At 41.0% G+C, this 18,007-nt stretch overlaps 1 protein-coding gene across 3 annotated transcripts in view; it reads left to right on the top strand.

Moving 5' to 3' along the window:
• The first annotated feature begins 1,048 nt into the window (after positions 1 to 1,048).
• Positions 1,049 to 18,007, top strand: part of MTFR1L (mitochondrial fission regulator 1 like) — a 23,165-nt gene continuing 6,206 nt past the window's right edge. For 2 of the 3 annotated variants that reach the window (XM_039357282.1, XM_039357283.1), the window contains exons 1-8: positions 1,051 to 1,207; positions 2,323 to 2,404; positions 4,182 to 4,296; positions 4,878 to 4,975; positions 8,471 to 8,575; positions 12,349 to 12,458; positions 14,329 to 14,540; positions 17,057 to 17,369. In XM_039357282.1, coding sequence (XP_039213216.1) covers positions 4,961 to 4,975; positions 8,471 to 8,575; positions 12,349 to 12,458; positions 14,329 to 14,540; positions 17,057 to 17,369 — 755 coding nt within the window. In that variant the 5' untranslated portion in view covers positions 1,051 to 1,207; positions 2,323 to 2,404; positions 4,182 to 4,296; positions 4,878 to 4,960. Of the gene's footprint in view, positions 1,208 to 2,322; positions 2,405 to 4,181; positions 4,297 to 4,877; positions 4,976 to 8,470; positions 8,576 to 12,348; positions 12,459 to 14,328; positions 14,541 to 17,056; positions 17,370 to 18,007 lie in introns of all 3 variants that reach the window. The other variant, XM_039357284.1, reaches the window with a different exon arrangement.

Raw genomic sequence — 18,007 nt, 5'->3', positions numbered from 1 at the left:
TGCTCAGGCAGGAAACTGTACCATTTCAGACAAATGGCTGTCCAGTCTCTTCTTAAAGACTTCCAGTGTTGGAGCACTCAAAGCTTCTGGAGGCAGATTGTTCTACTGGTTAATTATTCCACCTATTTTATCACTGGCTAGAGAAAAAATTTAGGGATTAGGAATGTAATTTGTATTTGTTGTTGTTAGTTGCGAAGTTGTGTCTGACCCATCGTGACCCCATGGTCAACGTTCCTCCAGGTCTTCCTGTCCTCTACCATCTTCTGGAGTCCATTTAAGCTCACACCTACTGCTTCAGGGACTCCATCCAGCCACCTCATTCTCTGTCGTCCCGTTCTTCTCTTGCCCTCCATCTTTCCCAGCATTAGGCTCTTCTCCAGTGAGTCCTTCCTTCTCATTAGGTGGCCAAAGTACTTGAGTTTCAACTTCAGGATCTGGCCTTCTAAAGAGCAGTCGGGGTTGATCTCTTCTAGGACTGACCGGTTTGATCGCCTTGCAGTCCAGGGGACTCGCAGGAGTCTTCTCCAGCATCATAGTTCAAAGGCCTCAATTCCTTTGCTCTCAGCCTTTCTTATGCTCCAACTTCCACATCCATACATTGCAACTGGGAAAACCATGGCCTGGACTATACGCACTTTTGCTGGCAGGGTGATGTCTCTGCTTTTCAGTATGTATTAGTGAATAAGATACTCCGACAACACGTTTTGTTGAATGATTACCTTTGAACTCTGTTAAAAAGAAAATAATCAATAAAACTTCATTTAAAAAAAGAAATATCCAAGCTTGGCACATTGAATTACCTGATCCCGTTGGATGCCTTCAGCAAGCCCTGATAATCGCTGCTTATTCCAAAAACCGCGTTTAATTTAAAAAAAAAAATGCTTTCAGGGCTTATTCCAACCAGGGTTGCCTCGAGCATCCACGCGCCCCCGGGGGGATGCCTTCTGACGTCACCCAGGGGGCGGGGCGGGAGTGGGGGCATCACGCGGCGACCTTCCTTGCGCATGCGCTAGGAGAGGAGCGGGGCGACGTTGGGGGGCCGTAGTTGTCGAGCGGAAGGGCAACCCGGGAGCGTCGGGAAGCGGCCTTCGCCCTGGGGGGGGGCGGGGGTCGTCGACATCGCTTTCCGCGTCCGGGTCGTCTTCGCTGAGCGGCGGGGGACTCGGCTCGGCCTGACGGGACCACCGCCTCCACGGACGCGGCGCTGGTGGGGATCCAGAACCGTGTCAGGGGAACTTGCGAAAGGGGGAGGGGCGGCTTGCGGGTGGGGGGGGGACTAAGGGGACTTTCTTACTCCCCCCCCCCGTCTTACTTTATCAGCCTCGTAGGCCCAACCTTCCTCCTGGTACGAAATGAGAAGAGAGGGCTCCTGAGCTGGTGCAGAGTGCTGTCTCTCACAGACGGGTGGGGTGGGGCCGTCCCTCCCCTCCAAATCCAGCTAGTGAGGATTATAGTGTCTGCCCAGGGGTCTTCAAACTTGGCCCTTTTATGACTTGTGGACTTCAACTCCCAGAATTCCTCAGCCAGCAAAGCTGGCTGAGGAATTCTGGGAGTTGAAGTCCACAAGTCATAAAAGGGCTAAGTTTGAAGACCCCTGCTATATACTGTGCAGGTAGTCCTTGACTTATGACCATAATTGTGACCACCATTTCCATTGCTAAGCCAAGTAGTTGTTAATCCGGGAAGGCTTATTAATTCCCCTCTGCAGATTTGCCACAAAGTTCTCCTTTATTGTCATTATTTTTAAAATATTGCCTCTCATCTCTTCCCTCCAATTCTCCACCCACCCTGCCAAAACCCTAAATTAGATGCCTGTGAGGGGCAGAGCTTCTTAAATTGGAGAATCAGGATTTAGCATCCTTTTTTTTTAAATCTAGGTAGTCCTGGAAGAAACTTTTTACTTTAGCTTTTTATTTGTTAAAAATAATTTTCTCTCCGTTTGCAATCCTATCTCATATTTTTTTTAAAAAATACTCTCTAATTAAGGACATATAGAATGTATCCTGCTTCTTGACATTTAAAATCCTTATATGCATATTTTCTAACTTTTATTCAAGCTTTCAAAGCTCATTACATTAGGTAGATTATGCTTTAAAGGTATTTAGAATTGAAGCTGTGGTGCAATGATAAGTAATGAGTTTTTCCTCAAAAGCATTTTTCATTTTGCTATGTAGTGAAGTAGTAGTACTGTATAGCAGACCAAAAAACGGGTGGTTCGGTGGGGTATGTCTGGAGTGATGTTTGTAGAAAGTAGAAATTGATATTAAGTTATTAGCTTTGTAAGGACAAAGCTTTTCTGCAGTTCATCTCTCTTTTTGACAGTTTCCCATAGAGCGCAAGCTGCTGACTCCACAATAATTTACTTGGAAGAGCTTCAATAGAATTCAGCGTTGTCTTTTTCTGAGTAAGTGTACTATGATGATACAGTGTTTTTTTTTCCCCTTAAATGAAAATACTGGTGATTGAACCAGCTTTTTGCTTTTGTTTTCAGAACATTTAAACTTGAGAGAATTGGCTTTTTTTCTGATTTTTTTTCCCCCCTCTCCTGCACACCCTTCCTTAACCACTCTGCACCTGCGTTAGCCAGTGTACCCTTCCCAAACCTCCCCATGACTCTCCCACCACTCATGCACCCTCCCCATGCTTCCCATGTACCCTTCCTGAATCTCACCTCGCTGGCCTGGGATTCTCTCCCTTATATGAAATAAAAGTAGAGGGTTTTTTTTATGTACAATTAAGTTATATAATCGGAATGGTTATGGTCTATATGAGGAGAACAGTAACAATAATGATGAGGCGTACAGCATAATGCCACCTCCACCAGGCCAAAGCATTTAGGCCTCTTTACAGTGGTACTTCATTAAATGTCTTCCTTTTTTTTCTTAGCTATGCATTTGTTAATAATGCATTTTGCCCATTTCTGCTCCAGAGAATGTGTCTTTGAATTAAGCGTCATAAATTTTGTGTGTGGATTTTGAAAAAGATTAATTTTTTTTCTTTGATTTTTAGGGAAGCTGATAGGATATTGTTGGATCAATATTGATTTCTGTAAAAATTGGTATTGTCCATTCCATGCATCTCTGGAAAGATACTTTGGCCTTATATTAACAGTGCAAGCTGGGCAAAACAAATACCTTATTTTTTTCCCAACTAAATCAGCTACTGAGTTGTCTTAAGCATTAGCTTTTAATTTCTGGTGTGTATTGTTGCTGCTGATCTCTCTTTGATTTTCCTCTTACTCCAAGCTGGGCAAAATAAATGCCAAAGAGCTCCACCTTCAGCATATCTGCATTATGCATGACATATGAACAGAGGGTAGATGAGCACTAATCTAAATGACTTGTCAAATATTTAAAGAATAAGGGGGAAATGTAAATATTAGATTACCGTTACGTAATTGCTGTAAAAAAAAGGAGGAGTATATATATTGTGTGTATGTGTGTTATGTTTTGCTTTGTTCTGTTTTGTCTTGTTGGTTAAAAATAAAAATAAAAAATAATAATAATAAAAAAAAATGACTTGTCAAGAAACTTTTGCTATCAATAAGTTATCTTGGGGTGGCTGATGGTGATACCAGGAATGGCACATGTCAAACTCTTGTGTAGATTGGAGAATTGACTCTCCAGTAGGACATATCAATAATTACATTTTCTTTTCTTTTCTTTTGTAAAGTTTGCCATGATTAACAGAAACTGTTAATTGCCTCTGAACAGAATAGAAAATCTTATTTAGTTGGCTAGCTTAATGTTTTAGTTAAACATGTTTATTTCTTTTAGTCAAACTTTGTGTTTATTTCTTTTTGTCTTATTTTGCTTTTTCCCCTTGTGAACTTCTGTAAAAAATTGCTAACACTTGATATCTGTTTCTTTTTTTTTTTTTTCATTCTTATGAGCCAAATCAGGGACTGACTGTGTTTTCAAAGCCAAACTAAGTAGTCAACATCTAGTGAAACATGGTCCGTCTAAAAGTCCATGTCACAAATGTGGGGGTTATTTGTCTTATCTGGTTGGTTTTAGGAACCAGATAATTGCATCACAAAATCAGGTGGCTGAAGAGCGAAATGAAAGTATAACTTATTTTTTATAGAACAGAATTAATACTTATGCATTTTATTTCCCACAAACAGCATTTGTTCATATTCATGTTCTTTAAATAAAGTGGTTTATGTTGTTATTCAACAGAATAATCACTATAGGAATAATCACCAATCTGTTCTGTAATACCTTTGGTGAATGGGATCTCACACCACAGATCTTCCATTATGAGGGAAAGCTGAGCTCTCCTTCAGATTATCCGGTGAGTTCCATATTTAGGGAGGGCAGAAAAAAAAATGACTTTATTGCAGTCGTTAATTAGCATAAAAGTTTAAATATTGTAACTACAAGGTAATATTCTCTTTCACTTCAATTGGTATGTAATAATGACCGTATATTTTCTCCAGTGAAAGATGACAGGTAAAAGTGGCAAAAGGCATGAAGAAATTGCTAATCTAAGTATTTTACTCTAATTTTTGTCTTTTATTTCAGTAATAAAATAGCTGCCCTCTTTCCAAGCTGAAGAGTGGCATAGCTCTTGTCAACGGAGGGACTTGTCTTACTACCTGAATGTTATCCTAATAGTTATGTAATTGAGCAGTGAAGCAAATTATCAAGGGAATTTGTGTAATTGAAAGGCTGCGTAAGAGTCTATGAGGAATATCTTTTTAAGAGTACAAGAAACTGCCATTTCTGTTTGGCAGACTGTCAGATGTTTCAACAGCATCATTAAAGGCCCCTCAGGCCTTGCTTATCTTCTTTGAATTACCTGAAACAACTGTGAAATTTGCATTCATCCAAGTAAATAATCTGTATTTGTAACGAGCCAATAATTTTCTTTAGGGATGAAATACTGTTCGGTTTATATATAATTCTTGGGACTTCAATTTTTTCCTGACTTATCTATACTTCTTGTATGGACAGAGATGGAAGCTGAATCAGTAAGTACCTGATTGTTTATTTTGAGAATACACTGTTATGGATTGCTTATTTATTTTATTTAAATACTGTTAAAATGTATAAGGCCATCCACCTTTAGACAACTGTGGGTGGTAAAAAGTGAAAATAAATACAACATTTCAGTGAAAAGGACACTCAAACACCTTAAGATAAGCAACCCTTAAAAGACAAATTAGCCTATTCTTCCAGGTATATTGCTTTAGAGAATGTCGTCCTCTAGTGGGTGAAATTTAATCTCCAAATTGTTATTTTGAAAATTAAAGATACATGGAACCTTGTTTTGGTGTTCAGTGCATGATTAGCATGATGAAGCTGAGGCCTGACGCTTCAAGCCTGCCATAGATGATTTTCAGGAACTAGGCAAAAATATATATGTACAAGCAGTGGTGGGATTCAAATAAATGAACAACCGGTTCTCTGTGTGGATGCCGCTTCTGTAAGTCCGTTCTGGGCCTAGGCAACAAAAAATTAGCTACCGGTTCTGCCGAAGTGCGAACCGGCTGGATCTTACCACTGTGTACAAAAGGGCAAAGGTTGTCCAATTTTGGACTTACTCTGAATAGTTGATACTGCCTCCCCCATTGTCAAGGAAGTCCCCTGTTTTATAACTTGATTTATCTGATTGATTTATTTATTGATTGATTGATTATATGCCATCAGATCAGTGTAGACTCATAGTGACTACCTCAGTATATTTTCTCCAGGACAATCTGCCCCTATACTGACCCTTTAGGTCTTCCGGTGGCGAGTCCATCACTGTGGCATTTGAATTCATCCATTTTGCTATTGGTCATTCCCCTCTTTTCTTCCATCTTTCCCAGCATCATAAACTTCTCCAGAGAGCCAGGTCTTTACATTTATAATATGTGCCTGGACATTTGTGTCTCATCTTGAGATAATTTTGTTTGGTGATCTATTTGCTTTGTGCGCTTGTTTAGTCATTGTGCCGTCAGTATGCCAGAGCTGGAGAGACTGAGCAACATTCGCAGATGTCTCTTGAAGCCTCTCCATCCAAATTTTATTTTGAGCACAGCTACCTCTTGTTATTGGGCTAACTGCTCCCATGCCTTGAATGTTTTAGATTCTGCTCCAAATTGTTCTTTATATAAGGATTTCTCGCCTCCTTAAGGCTATTAGATAACTACAGCTAATTTGGGGAAAAAAAAAAAACAAATTGAACTGTAGAAGACACTTTCTGTCAATCCAGAATCTGATTACGCTGGGCAAGATGGGAACAGTTTGGAACTGAGACAACATGTTCTGCTCACCAGTCTTCAAATGATTGGGCTTCTCCCCTCCTTCTCCTTTACGATGAGGGCAAGGCCAAAGGTCCTTGATCCCAGACATCTACCTAGCAGGTTGAGCCTTTTCTCAACCTGTTGAGATTTAGTATCTTGCCTTCAGTGTTGCTGGACAGGAGACTAGGCATCCCAGGTCAAGATCAGAGTGACCTTGAGATAGCCACATGTGTTTGTTGTCCTGCCCTTTTCACACAGGCTGGCATTCAGACCTATTCAAACCCCCCCCCCCCCGCTGTTAAATTGTTCTTGCAGGTCAAACAAGGAAATGTGTTGTTTCTTCCAGCTGACAAACATGTACGCAGAAATCTCTGAAAACAGCTAAATTCTAAATTGACATTTGGAGAGAAATTATTCAGCCCCCCCCGCCCCTCCCCATATTCCATCAGTTCAGTTTGTTTATTGCTTTGACCATAGAATTTGACAAAAACATCCCAAATTCACAGGCCCTCCTCCCACACCACTGAGAATTTTGGCCCATTTCACTTTTATCTCTGTTTCCGTATCTTTCAGTGTTTTATAGTGTACAAACATATGCTCAGTTGGGAAGTTTATTTCTTTTTATTATGGTGGTTTATGACCATAATAAACTTCAATGATCATCATTCTCAAGTGAGATTTCCAAAGCACGGTTGTCCCATTATAATCATTACCTGAGTTGGCTCTAGTTTTTTTTTTTTTTTAATTTATTTATTCTGATTGTACTCTTGTACAGGATCCCCTGTGACACACCCAGGCTGAGTGTTGAAAAAGGTTGTCAATGCCAATTACAGAAACTATTAAACTTTCTACGATGGAGGCAGAGTTCTCTTCTTGAGTCACTTGCCATAATAAATTATTTTTAACATGTTGTGACAGCGTCCTATGACATTATAATTGTTTTTTGTTTTGACAATACTTGCATTTTCCTGCTTTATCTTAGCAATTTATATCCTCGCAAAGCATTAGGATAAAGAAATGTTCCTTTTGTAATTCAAGGGCAGTTATAGAATTGTGGGGAGGCCTTCCAATTTCCACATTGTCTCTATTCCACCATTAATTAGTCTGTTTGCTATATACAATCTACATACTAATGTTTCTGAAAATGAAATTCGATGCCTCATTTTTAAAGAAAAGTTCTGCAGCCTTTAGAGCAGTGGTTCTCAACCTGTGGGTCAGGACCCCATTTGGGGTCGAACGACCATTTCACGGGGGTCGCCAAACAAGGCTGTCTGCCATTTTTTCCCTCTTTTCTTTGGCCACGCCCCTGGCACCCGGTGATGTATAAGTGGTTGGGGGTCACCACAACATGGGGAACTGTATTATGGGGTCACGGCATTAGAAAGGTTGAGAACCACTGCTTTAGAGACTAATAAACAGTTGCAGGATAACTGTTTAAAATGATCAGGCAGAAAATGACCAGTAGCTAAAGTCCCAGGATGCACTGTCTGTATTTATAAAGCCAGATGTTTACAAATTCCTTAGTATATTATAAAGATAAATCCCCTTTAAACAGAATTATCCCAGACCAGCAGGTACAGTTATAATATTATGGATCAAAATGCATTCCATGTTGTTTCTTGATAATAGTAATAAAATTGCATTAAGGCCGCTGTCTTTAAAACATTTTTATTTTGAATTGTTTCCTTCATATTTTTCTGGCTGAAATAATTCACTTTGTGTTTGTGGAGCCAGCTAAACTAAAAAGTGGATGACCAAGTCATCACCTGCTTTACTGTGTTAAACTTCACTTGATTTGATAAATGACAGTTGAACTCATCAGGCTTGCAGTGGCTTGTTGTGATCTGCATACAGAGTCATCACAGTGTTGTTGTGAAAGGATAGACTACTATACAATTTTACAATGGAAGACTGATTTAGGATGCAAATTTTGTAGCAGTCGGAAAGTTCATTTTGCATATTGGCCATTAATATCCCAAAACATTAACATATAAGCAGCATGAAAGATTGAGCAAACAAGAGCAATGAAATGAATCACTCAAGTTCCACTGAGGGATGTATCCAAAGTTAGTTACTTCTTCCATTGTTTTGTGAAGGTGATAGTAAAGTTAGCTGCAAGTGCTCAGCAAACCTCTAAATATATATTTAGTGTCTTGCATGAAACTGGGGAGACAGTTTTTACAACTGCTCCTTATCTACTAATTGAATAATTTCATTTAATATTGTATTGGTCCTCAGACAATACCAATTTGGCAGAACAAACCCTATGGGTCATCTCGCAGTTTTGTGAGAAGAATTGGAACAAGCCTTCCTTTAAAACCATGTCACAGAGCTTCCTTCCAGGTAAAGTTGTGTATTTGTGATTGTGTATCAATCATCCAGGCCATGGTTGTCCCAAAGTGTTTTTTTTCCAAAAGGCAACTGGATTTTCTTGGTATTTTCTCTGAAAACATTTCACTTCTCATCCAAGAAGCTTTCAAAATGGTTTCAAGGAAAACACTAACACTAAGAAAACACTAAGAAAGTCCAGTTGCCTTCTGGGAAAAAAAGACCTTTGGGATGTTTTTAATTGATAAAAGGTTGTTTAATATTTACTAATATGTTTGCAAATTTTTGGAAGTCCTAACTCTGTTTATCATATAGCAGTGATGGCGAACCTTTTAGAGACCGAGTGCCCAAATTGCAACCCAAAACCCACTTACATATTGTCAGGTGCCGGGTGGGCGTGGCCCACTGGGTGGGCGTGGCTGTGGTGGTAACAGCAGACTGGGTGGGACTAAAAAGTTCAATCAATCAATTCCAACTTTGCGAGATCTTTTTTTTCCCCGCGAGAAGTTAAAATTGATTGATTGATTGGAACTTTTTTTTTTTTTTTGCACACGGCAGTGGAGGCCTAAAGCAAAAAAGGTTTATAAAACCCAGCTGAAGGCCTAGGACTGGGGCAACGGCGTCTGTGCCCACAGAGAGGGCTCTGCGTGCCACAAGTTCGCTACCATGGTCATATAGCTTGCAGATTCTATAGAAGGCCTTTAGAAGAAATGCAGCTCCTGCCAAAAATCTCTCTTTATTGACTGTAGAACAACTTTTGGTATTTGATGTAACAATATTTGCACAAAGTCATTCACAACCTAATCTTACATGCATTCTGGAGAACCTGGTCCCAGATTAGTACAAATAGGATTGCAACAATAGGATATCAGTATCAAATGTATTAGGTGACAATAAACATCAGATAGGAAATCTTAAAAGGGTTACTTTGTTGATAGATTGTAAATTACAGAAAACCAGAAAGCACCCCACCCATCCCAGCATTCTAAACAAAATGATCATTAGTAATCATCACCAAGACTTTAATATTGGTGTATATTATTCTATGGAAGGAGGTCAAAACCTGCTTTTGAGATTGTTTCCAATCTCAAAAGAACTAGGTGCATCTTTTCAGCATGTTTTTACAAATTAACTGCTATCTGTCACACCTTAGGTGGCATCCACTGACCTTCCAAATTAAATGCCGTTGTTAAACCCGGAATCTTCTGAGATTTTAGTATTCTAAGATTTCAGTATTCTCATATTTCACGAGATCACAGAGTTGAGAAAGCAGAGACTGTGTGAGATTTAACAATCTGGATAGATTTCATGTGATTGTTAAAACATTACATGGGAGTAAGGGACAGTGCCTTCCTCTGCTTGTGAAGACACATATATTTGTAGAGCATTCATTGTTGTTTTTGCAAATTAGCTGCTTGCTTTTCCATCAGTCCTTTTTGTTAGTTTATAACAGTAGTGGCGAACCTATGGCATGGGTGCCAGAGGCGGCACTCAGAGCCCTCTCTGTGGGCATGTGCGCTGTCGCCCCAGTCCTAGGCCTTCAGCTGGATTTTATAAAACCTTTTCGCTTTAGGCCTCTGCTGCTGTGTGCAAAAAAAAGAAAAGAAAAAGGTTTAATCAGTTAATTTCAACTTCTTGCAGGGGAAAAAAAAGATCTTGCAAAATTGGAATTGATTGATTGACCCTTTTTTTAGTCTCACCCAGTATGCCATTACCATCGCAGCCATGCCCATCTGGCACTCGACGATGCATAAGTGGGTTTTGGGTTGCAGTTTGGGCATTCGGTCTCTAAAAGTTTCGCCATCACTGGTTTATAATATAAAATACACAAGCAAATAATAGAAAAAAACGGGGAGGGAAAAGGGAAGAGAAAAGTGTAGAGAGGAAGGGAAAAAAAAGAAAAAAAGGTATTGACTTCCAACTCCCTTTACTGCAGTAGAATAAGAAGTAGCATTGAACCTCAATTTTTTGATTTTACATAGTAGTATAAACTAGCCGTTTCCATAACAACAGATCTATCTAATCAGTAAAACCCAAAATCAAAGTTTCATTTTTCCCCCCACCTCAAGCACAAAGTCCAGAAGCGGTTTCCAAGTAGAAACAAAAGTACTTGTGTTGTTTTCTTTTATCAAAGCAGTCAATTTAGCCATCTCTGCTAACTCCATCAACTTTTGCAACCATTCGTCCATTGTGGGAGTTAAATGGTCCTTCCATTTTTGTGCATAAACTAATCTTTTGCTTTCCAAGTCTTTTTCCATTAAGCCCAATAAAATTTTTGGTTTTTATCTTTATATTCACTTTGAGAATCTTCTGTATTAGAATATGAATCCTACTACGATATTTCTTTGTTTTATCACATGTCCACCATAAATGATAAAAAGTCCCTTCTTTACATTGGCATTTCCAACGTTCATTTGAAATACCTTTATACATTCTTGATAACGTACTTGGTGTTAAATACCAGCAATACATCATTTTATAACAATTTTCTTTTAAATTGCAATTTAATATAAATTTTAAACTTTTCGTCCACATATTCTCCCATTGTTCAAACTTTACACTGTATGCAAAGTTCCTTGCCCACTGCTCATCACTACCACACAGTAGGATTTCCAATTCATTTTTGACAGAGTCAAACCCATAGTTCTTTTTGTCTAATTTAAATCTTTCTTTCAGTTGTAAATATATAAACCAGTGGCAGACATGTCCTTCGGAGTCTAGCTCTTCTTTAGACTTGAGGATAGGATCACCAAAATTAAAAGTTATTATTTTACCATAAATCCACCAGATTAGCTGCTTTTTGTAAATGACCTTCATTTACTTGCCATCCTACAGAAATTGTCCACATGTGATTTTCTCTAAGAGCAAAGTCACTGCTGTCCTGCAGACAGTTGAAACAGGAGAGCTAGTGCATCTTCAAGGGAGACTTGGGAGTTTTGCAAAAGAACAAGGAATTTATTATAGTCACAAAGACAAATAAAGCAAACAAAACAAACCAACCTCTCCCCCACTCTTCAAGAGTCAGCCAAAATACGAGCATTCTCAATCAACATCAGCCAAGATTACTTGGAAAAAACAGGCAATGAGTGACAGTTGAGCTGCTTCAGCGTATATCACCTTATTGCCTGGGTGTGCAAATGTGGTGTGCCCCCTACAGATGTTTTCAGCTACAATGCCTATAAGGTAGCCAGCAAGATCCCCTAGCTCAGGGCTAGCATGGCTGGCTCAGGAATTCTGGGAGCTGAAGTCCACGAGTCATAAAAGAGCCAAGGTTGCCTACCCCCGCCCTAGCTTATAATATCTACAAAAGGCATGACCAGCTGGAATCCAGAACAAGAGAATGCCTGATTGAGGGGTAAGGACGCCCCTGTTTCAGATTATGCTGCCTGTCTAGATCAGTGGTTCTCAACCTGTGGGTCGGGACCCCATTTGGGGTCGAACGACCATTTCACGGGGGTCGCCAAACAAGGCTGTCCGCCATTTTTTCCCCCTTTGGCCACGCCCCTGGCACCCGATGATGTATAAGTGGCTGGGGGTCACCACAACATGGGGAACTGTATTATGGGGTCGCGGCATTAGAAAGGTTGAGAACCACTGATCTAGATTCATCAGATGTTGGTTTTCTGTACCCTTCTTTAATTTGGCAGATGTAATTTCTAGAATTCTAAGCCAAGCTGGGCCCAAAGATGAAGCAGGAAATATTTGTAAAGAGAAGATCTTCCATAGAACAGTGCTAAAAAAAAATGGTGCTGAGTTAGGTAATGAGATTGGTGTTTTCTCTCCTCTAGCCACTCCCAGACATTTCTGATTTCTATTTCAATGACATCCCCCCTGTTCCCACTCTGGCAGATGTTGCCTGGATTGCCTCCGATGATGAAGAAACATATGCCAGAGTCAGGTAGGTCCCTACTCCTTTTTCAAACTCTTTCGAACATCCCCAGTGCAGGAATTAAGACATGGTCAGTTTATGTTTCTTCCTAATGTTGTCTTCTTCTCCTAGACTTAAATTGTGTTTTTGTAATTGTTTGTTGGATAGCTTCTCCAAAGCTATCTGTAAAGACCCACCCCACTTTGCATCTTAAGAAGACAGAACTCTTGGAATAATTCTTCCAACAGGAATCCTTTATTAAGAGAAAATGGTTGCAGGCATTCTAGACAGGACTTGGGGTTCAAGCTCTCCCATTCGAGGTTTTAAGGGGTTCCCCGGTAGTCCCACCCAATCACCCCCCTCTTCCAGTGACAGTTTCAGGCATCACAATCCCACCCCTTTTTTTCTTTCTTCCGTCTGGATGGAGACTTCAGATAAACTACATGAAAGGTAAATAGCCTCCTTTGTTATGATAAGGCCTTTTGGTGCTAACCACATTCAAACCCTTTGAAGTTGTACCAAAGGAAGTGAGGGCCATAAAGCCTCTTTGTTCACCCCCCTCTCTTTCTTTATGACAGAATCCAGAGAGGGCAGAAATGGGGTTTTCTATAATTGATAACTGGAGATGAAGTATAATTGGATTCTGACACTATCTTTGTTATCGCATAATTAGACAAGAGAGGATCTTGGGCAGGATGAGGGATGACTATGTGCTTCCATCAGGACTGTCCAGTGGCCCATATTCTGAGGTCAAGAGTTGATTCTGAGTGACTGTGCCTGGCTTGCGTATGGATGACCCCTTGGGAGAATCTTCAACAAATGTATCTTATTCCAGAATCAGCCAGCAGCTGCAGAGGCCAGGAAAAGACATTGCTTTAAGGCAGGGGTTCTCAACCTTGGCCACTTTAAGACTTGTGGACTTCAACTCCCAGAATTCCTCAGCTAGCATGCCTGGCTGAGGAATTCTGGGAGTTGAAGTCCACAAGTCATAAAAGGGCCAAGTTTGAAGACCCCTGCTCTACAGCACATTCTACAACTTTGTTGACTTCTGTTGGTTCAAGGACAAATGCAAAGGCTTCCATATTCCACCTGTTCAGCTGTTTGGTCTTTAAAGTACTCCAAAGAGCTTGTCATAACCAGCTACGCATCAACGAAAACTTTTCCCTCCCACATCTGATGTAATTTCTGCCGAGTATCTGGCTGGGATGCTGGCCAGAAGTAAACAAGAAAGGGAACCAATGTAGCTTTGCCCTGAAATGTCTTCTCCACAGCTACTAAAGTGAAGATACTCTCTTGTTTTGGGACCTCAAGTCACTAAAGCAGGGGTTCTCAACCTTGGCCTCTTTAAGACTTGTGGACTTCAACTCCCAGAATTCCTCAGCCAGCAAAGCTGGCTGAGGAATTCTGGGAATTGAAGTCCACAAGTCTTAAAGTGGCCATAGTTGAGAACCCAGCGCTCCATGCGGTCTGCCACCTACTGCTTCCCTTCAGGCGGCGTTCTCTTTCTGTTTGATAGGCCTCCGTTCTCAAAGCAACTTTGGATAACACTCTTTGGTAGCCTGTGCTACCTCTGAAAACTGTAAAGGCGTGCCCTGTACTCATGCCACTTCCAAAGATCCCAGAGGCTACAGAAGAGCACACCTTATTCTCATGTACTGTCTGCGGCCTCATCCAAGAACGGCGTGTGCTTTTGAGAATAGTTGTTGGGAGCTGGTTAATGCTAGTGTGTCACCCATCTCGTGGTGTGTCACCTTTGATATGTGTGTCATAGGTTCGCCATCACTGATTTATAGGCTCCGTGAAGCAAATGCCCTTTGCACTGCACAGCCCTTCAGTTCAGGCTAGCTGTTTCTTCTTGATCAAGGTCAGTTTCACTGAATGTTGGGTTCTTGACTTCTAGGACAGACACACGTCCACTGAAGCACAGATGGAAACCTACTCCATTCTTTGTTATTCAGCGGAATGCTTCGGTCCCAAATTTGAGAAAGCAAGAAGAAAAATTGTTGGCTCTGAAGAAGCCATGTTTACCTGCCTTGAGTCGGACCACAGAACTCCAGGAAGAATTGAGTCACCTGCGGAGTCAGATCGCTAAAATTGTTGCTGGAGATTCAGGTAAACGTCCAGCAACTCAGTATTGAAAACCTCATACCAAGAATTAAAAGCGAGCCAAAATGTCTACACTTTACAGATAGTCCTTGATTTGCAACCGTTCATTTGGTGACTTTGAAGTTGCAAAGTCAATGAAAAAGTGACTTATGTCCAGTCCTTGCACTTACGAACATCCCCACAGTCGCGTTATTGAAATTCAGGCCTTTGGCACCCCTGCATGTTATTTACAACAGATGCACCATCCTGGGGTCATGTGTTTAGTTTAATCTGCAACATTTCTGTGTTCAACAAGACTGTTTTACCTCTGCATCCTCTTGTAATTTAAGAACCAATTTACTGTCTGCCACTAATTTAGAGATTGAACTCAGTGGGATTAACCTGTCATGTATAAACTATTGCAGCGTATTTTAAAGTTTATACTCTTTTATGGTCTCTCTCCTCTTTGGAGACGCTGTGGTCTGGGCCTGGAATAATTACAGCAGCCTTGTTATTTAAAAATTTATCTAGTTGGCTGCTGGTGGTGAGAGGCCTCGTGCAGGCACGTGAGTGGGTTGGCACGACAGAGATGATGCTGGGTTCCTGTCTTGCCAGTCTGTTTAGTGTCTGTGCCAACTTAACTGCCTCTGAGGTCAAAATCTATTGTTGTTGTTAATTGCAAAGTCGTGTCCGACCCATCGCGATCCCATGGACAATGTTCCTCCAGGTCTTCCTGTCCTCTACCATCTTCAAAATCTATACTGGAGTTATTAAACCCTCTTAGCTAATCATATCACTGCCCTCTTACCTGGGATTTAACTTACAACTTGCTTATCCATTTGAAAGCAGAAAACGTGAAAGAACGGAGAAACAACTAGTATGTTTAATGCAGCTGTAATGCAGTTACTACAAACAGCCTGTCAAGCAAAAGAGTCTGTGGAACCTTGGTTCTTCTATTTTTATGCCCGTTTTGACAGCTTGTTCTTGAATCCCGTGTGGCCTGCAAGTGTTGCTTTTCTAGGCTGAAAGATGGGCTATCCTGGTTCCAAAAATTATTATAAAATATTTTCTTGCTCTTGTGTAGAGGCTGTTAAAACAAGCTATGAGAAGAAACTGCTTCTAGCATGCAAAGCAGGCAGTCCTAGTTTTTACTTGGGGAAAAAAAACCTCTTACATGTCTCTGCCTATCTGGGGCTGATAACTAGCTCCTGTTGACCTTGTGAGATTGGAACCATAGACTCTGGATTAGTGTTCTTCAGTCTCAACAACTTTTAAGACCCATGAACTTCAACTCCCAGAATTCCACACATCTTAAATTTGCTGAGGTTGAGAAACACGCTCTACATACCAACTGTCACATAATGACAGTTCGAAGTTACAATGGACTCGAAAAATGGTTTTCTTATAACCCATCCTCAAAGCTAGGATCGCTGCACCATCTCCATGGCTGCGTGATCACATTTTGGGCATTTGATAACCAGCTTGCACGTATGACCAATTGCAGTGCTGCAGGGTCACGTGATCGCATAGAATGACATTGCCATTTTCCAGCAAAAAAAAAAAAATGTCCATTGGATAAAATAGCTTCACACAACCACATGGTTCACTTAAACGATCACAATATCGTTTTAACAATCATCATAAAAACAGGTGTAAAATCAAAGCAGGTCATGTGGCACCTGATCCAAAATTGTGGGCCCATCTCTGGTCGCAAGTTGAGGAATACTGTAGATATTGAAAGCATTTCTGTTTAGGAGTTGCTCAATATAATAGGAAAGCATGGGGTGGAAAGGATCTGTAACCCTTCTGTTGCATTATTGGGAGCTGTTGAGGAAAGGGGGGGTGGTATAATGCTGTTGGTGAAGAGATCAACCAAGGCAAGTGCTGCAAGAGAAGCTATGTAAGAGCCGTGGTGGCACAGTGGTTAGAATGCAGTATCGCAAGCTAATTCAGTGCTGACTGTCAGGAGTTCGATTTTGACCGGTTCAGGGTTGATTCAGCCTTCCATCCTTTTGAGGTTGATAAAATGAGGATCCAGATTGTTGGAGGCAATGTCCTGACTCTAACCCGCTGAAGCAGTATATAAGTCTAAGTCAGTGGTTCTCAACCTATGGGTCGCGAGCCCATTTGGGGTCGAATGACCATTTCACGGGGGTCACCAAACAACGCAGTCCGCCAATTTTTTCCCCCCTTTTCCTTAGCTGTGCTACTCCCCTTTATTCTATTGGCTTTGGAAAGCCAATAGAATAGACTCTCTTGAATAGAGTCTAATTCTATTGGCTTTCAAAAGCCCATAGGAATTGTCCAGGCTGTCTCTGCCCTGCTGACCCTGCCAAAAGTCCCATTCTGCAAACGGTGCTGCACCAGTTGAGTAGTCCTCAACTTATGACCGGTTGAGTAGTCTTCGACTTATGACCAGTTGGGGGGGGGGTCACGGCATTAAAAAGGTTGAGAACCGCTGGTCTAAGTGCTATTGCTTTGCAAGAACAAAACCCCTGATATGGCAGCCAGTTCATGTCTCCTTACGTTGTTTTTTTTTTCAGCTTCCTCTTCATTAACGCCAGAATTATTATCTCCAGGAAGTTCAAACGTGTCTTCTCCCTTGCCCTGCTTTGGACCCGCATTCCAGTCTACAACTTCCTTTGTCATTAGTGACATCACAGAAGAGGAGGCTGACTTAGACAGTCCCGAACTTCCATCCGTTTCCATGCTTTGCTCTGCAGCTTCTGAATGTTGCAAAACCGACCCAAAGGATTCGGACGACGACGACACGATGTCTCTCTCAAAGGCCAGTAGCTTTGCAGATATGATGGGCATTCTGAAAGACATTCATAGAATGAAACAGAACAAAGACTCGTAAGTCCTTTTCTTTGAATTTGTACCCAATTTTTTGGAAGCATATAATAATAGTAGTAAAGTTGGAAGGGACCTTGGAGGTCATCTAGTCCAACGCCCCTGCTCAGGCAGGAAACCCTATACCATCTTTGTTGCTCTTCTCTGTACTCTTTCTAGAGTCTCAACAACTTTTTTACATCGTGGTGACCAAAACTGGATGCAGTATTCCAAGTGTGGCCTTACCAAGGCCTTGAAAAGTGATATTAAAACTTCACGTGATCTTGATTCTATCCCTCAATATATTAGTCCAAACAGTGAATTGCGTGTGAAGCACTGTGCCTTAATTTCCAAAGCAGTAGCTAATCCAGATCATAGTATGGCTGCGTTCACACAACACTTGAACCTGGATGTCAAGATTAATCCATTTTCTGAGCCTGCACAAATGCATCACCTCACACAAGTTAACCAAATGAGCAGAGTTGCCCAATGTGCTGAACTGCACCAATAGAGTTAAATTAGACCAGCGTAGTATATCCCACACCAGCTGATCAGTTTCACTTTGGCCTAGCGTAGTGATAAGTAGGCATTAACGTAGTAACTGGCTGCTAATTTTACCCTTCCACGCAACCCTGATTGTTATGACACCCTTATGTGTGATC

Source organism: Crotalus tigris, unplaced genomic scaffold (assembly GCF_016545835.1).
Source record: "Crotalus tigris isolate CLP2741 ecotype Arizona unplaced genomic scaffold, ASM1654583v1 scf7180000018884.865410, whole genome shotgun sequence".
Classification (NCBI taxonomy): domain Eukaryota; kingdom Metazoa; phylum Chordata; class Lepidosauria; order Squamata; family Viperidae; genus Crotalus; species Crotalus tigris.
The sequence above is the reverse complement of the archived record's forward strand: the minus strand, read 5'-3'. Positions and strand labels throughout refer to the sequence as shown.